At 45.4% G+C, this 6000-nt stretch overlaps 1 protein-coding gene across 9 annotated transcripts in view; it reads left to right on the forward strand.

The window, feature by feature from the left end:
* The window catches only part of CYLD (CYLD lysine 63 deubiquitinase), a 68926-nt gene extending 63231 nt beyond the window's left edge, over positions 1-5695 (forward strand). For all 9 annotated transcript variants that reach the window (XM_043599186.1, XM_043599187.1, XM_043599182.1 and 6 more), the window contains one exon: positions 383-5695. In XM_043599186.1, coding sequence (XP_043455121.1) covers positions 383-567 — 185 coding nt within the window. In that variant the 3' untranslated portion in view covers positions 568-5695. The remainder of the gene's footprint in view (positions 1-382) is intronic.
* The last annotated feature ends 305 nt before the right edge of the window (positions 5696-6000 follow it).

A 6000-nucleotide genomic window follows, 5' to 3' on the forward strand; every position in this document is an offset into this window, starting at 1 on the left:
GTGAGACGTGTGGGGGTGCTTCTGTCTGGGAAGGGACACGGGATGCGAGGAGGTGGATGCGTGCTTACGTGTACGCGGCACTGTTCCCTAACTGAATACAGACAAGCCTGCAAAGCGGGTTTAGAACTTTGCTCAGGATCTGCCTCCTTTTACCAGCTTTATTCTGTTGGCCCCAGAATCCTCTCCGAGCCCAAGAAATGAGAAAACCGTCAAGAGCTAAAAAGAGGCTTTAACGTTTAAAAATCAGGAGTGAAACCAGGTCCTTCTGATCTGGAAAGTCAGCTTCCCTAAATTTAGAATTGTAAAACCGCTTTGGTAGGTCAGGGCAGCAGAAGGTTTAGAACTTTACTGCCCTCAATAGAGCTCTTCCTCTTTTCCGTAGGTGGTCAGAATGGCTTCAACATTCCTCAGGTTACCCCATGCCCGGAAGTAGGAGAGTACTTGAAAATGTCTCCGGAAGACCTGCACTCCTTGGACTCCAGAAGAATCCAAGGCTGTGCGCGAAGACTTCTCTGTGATGCGTACATGTGCATGTACCAGAGTCCAACAATGAGTCTGTACAAATAAGTGGGGTCATCTGGGCAGGGGCGGAAACCGAATGCGAGGCTTTAGTGTTGCATTTTACCTGAGCTGGCAGTCTTGTTCAGCATCCGTTGCCGGCAACGGATGCCTTTGTGGTGATGATCCTTCAGAAAAGGATTCCCGTGTTTAAAAAACAAATTGCTTTTGTGTTACTGAAGTATTTAATAAGAAGCCTTTTGCACTCTAGAAAGTATGTTTGTGTTGGTTTTTTAAGAAGTCTAAATGAACTTATTAATCCCTGAAGCTTTAAGTTAAGTGCATTGATCATATGATATTTTTGGAAGCATAAAATTTTAATGGTGACAGTTTAAAACCTCTTTTAGTCCATTGAGAATGTAAATAAATGTGTCTTCTTTATGGACCAAGGATATGAAATCATTTTTCCTTTTAGCTAACGGTTGCCTTGAGGAAGAAATATTTTGGTTTTATTAAGTGTCTGCTTTCAATCCAGTTATTAAAATCGTACTGAGTTGGATTTGTTAATTCTTTCCTGTATACTGCTGGTTTCTGCATGTCAGCAATCTGCCGAGTTTCTGTGTTTCTGCAGTAGTGGTCAGAAAAATACTTAAATTCCATTCATGGTGTTGTTTTCTATTTGTTCTGCTTTTGAGATAGATCTAAGTGATCTTGTCATAAAACGTCTATTTTTGATGTAATTTTCCTGGGGATTAGACTGCACAGCAACTGAAGCTCTTCATTCATAGTTGTAACTGTCAGCTAAGAGGTTTTGGGGTTCTTTGTTTTTTGGTTTTTTGTTTTGTTTTTGTTGGGGGGGTGTTAAGGAACTCTATTTTATGGAACCGGGCACAATGCATTTTATTAAAGGATTGGGGTGATAAATATATTTCTACACAAATATATGGTCCATCAGAAAATAAATTTGAATATAGACTACTCATTAAAACCTCCCTGAAGAGATGTGTTGTCTGTGTAAACCTCTCCTGTTGCAAGACCGTCCAGAACTTCAGTGAGCTCAGCCAGTCTGCTCACCAAATGCAGTTTGATTGCACAGGAGATAATGGCAGTTACGATATTTTATGGAAATGTTGGCAGCAGCTTTATCCTCCTTCTGATTACGTAGAAAATGGATGTTTTCTCAGCTAATGTCCACAGTGTATGTCTAGAGCCCAAGTGGATGTCGTAGACTAGAACCACAGATTATAAATGTTAGTGCTGTGGAATGTGCTATGGTCTGTGTTTTCTTCGAGTGTCGTTTTGTGGCGTTGTTGTCCTTCTGGAAAGACTTCCTAACCATGCAGAAAGACAGAAAAGTTGTCATGTGTATATAGCATATGACTTTATAAAACATTTAACGTCAAAACAAAGTGGAAAGCATCTTTATAAACCCTGCAATTACTTTTTTTTTTTTTTTTAAGTCTCGTTTAGCTTTGGTTCTATCATTCCATTTTGGTAATATTCATTAGCTTTATAAACTGTAGTAAGGTACAAAAACTCATTTTGTAAGTTTTTTCATTTTTGAAATGAAAAAGTACATACATTTTGCATGCGGTTTTGCTAAATGCTTGGGTGGGGTGGGGAGGTGGCTACTGAATCAGGGGTTTGGGGGTGAGGAGCCCAGACTGTGGGGCTGGCTCTGCCCCTGCCCCCGGACCCTCCCCTTGGGTACTAAGGGAAGGGCCTGGGGTGCACGCTGTCTGAGGCTCTGATCTTCTGTAAGTCCAGTCACCCGTTAGTAAATAGGTGTTGAGTGAATAAATGGATGAATGAGCGTATCAATGTGATTTTTGAAAAGATTATTTGGAGGAATGACTAGGAATCTCTACCTAGATGAGATTGATTGCAATCTCTACCTAGATGAGATGAGATAAATTGAAGAGTTAAAAAAGAAGAGAAAGTTCCTTGTCCGTAAAAATTAAAACGCAAGTTCAAGAAGGTATGTCCTGCCCAGCCTCTTGTGGCGGAAGACTTGAAGAAGAGCCGTCCGGGGCTCCCCATCTCCCTCCACCCCCCCACCCCGCATGGAGGCTCTTTCCAGGGGGCAGGGCCACATCTGTCAGTTATCTCTAAGGACATTTCCTTCAGGTAGACCCGTACGTCTGTTTAGTGTTGCCTGGGGCAGGAGGCACTCGGGATGCCAGGGCCAGCCGCAGTGCTCCTTGTGGAGGGCTGGGCTCTCCCCCTGGTCCTGGACGGTCCCTCTGGGCGGCCCCTCCTTGTCCCTGCCCCGGCACAGCTGCGTGGGAAGTGGGCGCCATCAGGGCTGGGCTGTGTGGTACCAGTGGCTCACGCATCTGCGGATTTATTTACATTTTAGCCCTAGATGTTCTCTAACATGTTCCCGTTGGCTTTTAAAATGCGTTGGTGATCTCATTTTCCTTATCATATCCAAAATCAAGATGGCAATATAGTAGAATTATTTATAACATGGTTTGTGATTCATAGCTACAAATAGAAAATATGACGAGTCCTGGTCCCCCACCTCCAACTAAATTCACACTTGTAAGAGTGTGTGTGTGTGTGTGTGTGTATATGTGTGTGTGTGTGTATTACCCCCAATATATATATATATATATATATATATATATGTATATGTATATTTGGGGGGAGAGAGGGAGAGAGAGGAACCCTGTTGTGATGTAGAGGCTAAATGTATTTCGTCCCTCCCAGTCAGCTTTATAAAGGAGTTATAGTTTGACTCCGTCCGGGAAGAATGTTTCCTAAGACTGAGAAAACACACTGAAAACCAAGAGAAACAGTAACAAAATTCAGCACCATATAGTTGTTACAATTGCTGAGGATTACCTCCTTAGAATAGTTGAGGATCTTTATAATTCACATTTGCCAAATGTTATAGGTAAATGGCTTCTTTCTGTCCCTTGGATCCATTTATTTTTTCACCTAACATAATTCAGGAACAAGGGAAAGACATAGTAATTAATCTTATGCAGCTTGTATTGTCATTCAAAGTCCCGTTGTTTGAACTTGGCGTCTTCATAAGTTCAGGCTTCACTCCCCTCCTCTAGCTGGATATCCAGCTAGATAATTCTGCACCTGCTTGGGTGATGGTAGGCAGAGATGTGAGCCACTGGACATTTAGGACTGTGGCAGAAGGAATAGGAGATGTGGTCCTTGCCTCGAAACAGCTTAACACCTACTTCTGACAACGGGATCCCTACAAATGTTGGTGACGTGTGAGGGCGACAGGTCTCGGGGAAAGCGCTGGGACACAAACAGCAACAGAAAAACTAACGGACTGGGGGACAAGAGACCTGGTTCCACCCTTTTCTCTGGCCCGTACTGTTAGCCTGAGAGGACTTCTTGATCTCTTTAGACCTTAGTGTCCTCTGTATAACAAGGGCGTTGGAATATCGAATTTCATGGGGAAAAAAATACAAACTTCTAGGTCCCGGGCATGCCCGTTGGGTCTGACTCTTCATGCGTGGAGCCTAGGAAATTTGTTAGTAAAAGACCCCGCGAGGGGAGCCTGACCGCTGGCCAGATTTGAAAACGACTGAGCTAAAAGATCTCAAAATTATCTCTTCTTTTTGTGATTGTGCGGTCAGGTAATGTTATCACAGTAATTACAGAAATGGGGGCAGTTGGATGTTTGTCACATTGTTTGTCTGGGTTTACATACGAATTTACGTACGAAATGCATTTTAGTATACATATACCTCAACCCCCTGTTTCCTAGAGGCTTTAGCGGTCTTTGGAGCACACAGATCTTCAGAGGATATCTGATGTTATTGGCCTGAACACTTGTCTTCCATTTTATTTCTTTAGGGGGAAACCGAGGCTCGCTCTGGGTACCAAAGAAACGGGAGAAACAAAACTGTGGCATGAAAGTAAAGAATCGTTTCTCACTATCTGCTACTTTAGGATGAAACCTTTAACATTTGTATGAGAAGACTTTCCTCTGGGCTAATGGGGCCCCTTGTCATGAAGCCAAAAATGTCCTTGTTAAAGTAGGTGGAGTGTGATGCTTAACGTTAAATAGAAGTCCTCCTTCTCTGGCAGTGAGTGATGTTAGCCACGCACCCACGACCCCCCTTCAGCGAGAGGAACGCTTGGACCCCCCCGAGGCGGGTGGGGCGTGTGGAGGAGGAGAGCGTGTGAACGTGGAAGCCAGTGCACAGAGGGGAGGGGGGAAGGACGGAAGGTCAACCCCTTCCCGCATGGGGGTACACGGGGCTCACGGAAGACAGAGCTCCTGTGCGCCTCCTGGGGCGGGGGCGGGGGCGGGGACAGGTTGCGTCACCGCTCAGAGAGACCAGGGCTGTAGAGGGCGAGGCTGCCTGCGGGGAGCGGAGGCTGCACCAGTCTGTTCTGCTTCTAGAAGTTTCACCGGAGGGAAAAAGAGGAAAGGGGGCCCTTCGTCTCATTCTACATGCTGGGGCAGCTGCAGGGTGTCTCCGGAGTCAGAAAGCAGTGGTCAACAGCCAACCAGCACCGGACCCAAGGGTAGTGGGGATGTGGGTAAGGGGATGCTCCCTCCCGACCGCAGTAGGGCTGGCGTTTGCAGGCCACTCCAGAGCCCGCGTGGTTTCCGGACCTTCGGTCTTGGGCGTCTTTGTTTGACCACACAGTATGTTAGTCTCCCTGTCACGAGGTCAGGGGAAGGGCCAGTTAGGGAGGAGGGCTGTCCTTCCAAGCACCCCAGGCCTCACATCTCTCTTGCACTTTTAAGTACTGTCCGCTTTTGCTTGGTACTTTTTCTGGAGAGAGGAGGTTGGAGACTTGACCGTCACTGGTTCTGTTCTGTAAAATGGCCTGCAGTACCGTTGAGTTTTAACTCCAGAGAGTCTTAGTGTCCTGTCACAAGCATTTTTTTTCTTTTTTAAGCCCGTTTGGAACTTCCCAGGGAAGTCGAGGTTATTCGTAAATGGGTATAAAGGAGCACATTTGTACTGCATTTCGCGTATCTGGTGTCTTGTTCAACCATTGTTTTTTTCTTTTTGGCTTGAAGAATATGCCGTATTTATGAAGACATTTCTTTAAAAATAACACCACATAAACTATCCCTTTACGATCAGATTGCTCTGATTTAGCCTTAATTTTGTTAAACTTTTTAGAGATGAATGAAGTGCTCTGCTGTGGAAAGAAATGTACTATATACTATTTCTGTATCATTAAAACTAAATTTTTATGGTTCCTTTTCCTTGATTTCTTTGGGGAAGGGTTTCGGGTTACGGGACAGCTGGGGTTGAGCACAACCTCTATAACGTTGTTGCGGGTGCCAGGATGGAAGGTTCCTTTGGGGGAAGAGCTCTCCCTGGGAGCGCACACCCTTGTCCAGCCTCCCACCTCGTTACGACTGCTTTGGAAAACCTGTCAGACTTTCCCTGCTCTGGGCGACGGGCTGACGGTCTCTGGGTTACCTCGTGGGAGCATGGCGCCCTGTCGTTTCTTGGAGTAACTGGGCATTTCCAAGCTCTGGTCCCGATTAAAGCTCAGTTC

This window comes from Prionailurus bengalensis, chromosome E2 (assembly GCF_016509475.1).
Source record: "Prionailurus bengalensis isolate Pbe53 chromosome E2, Fcat_Pben_1.1_paternal_pri, whole genome shotgun sequence".
Lineage (NCBI taxonomy): Eukaryota > Metazoa > Chordata > Mammalia > Carnivora > Felidae > Prionailurus > Prionailurus bengalensis.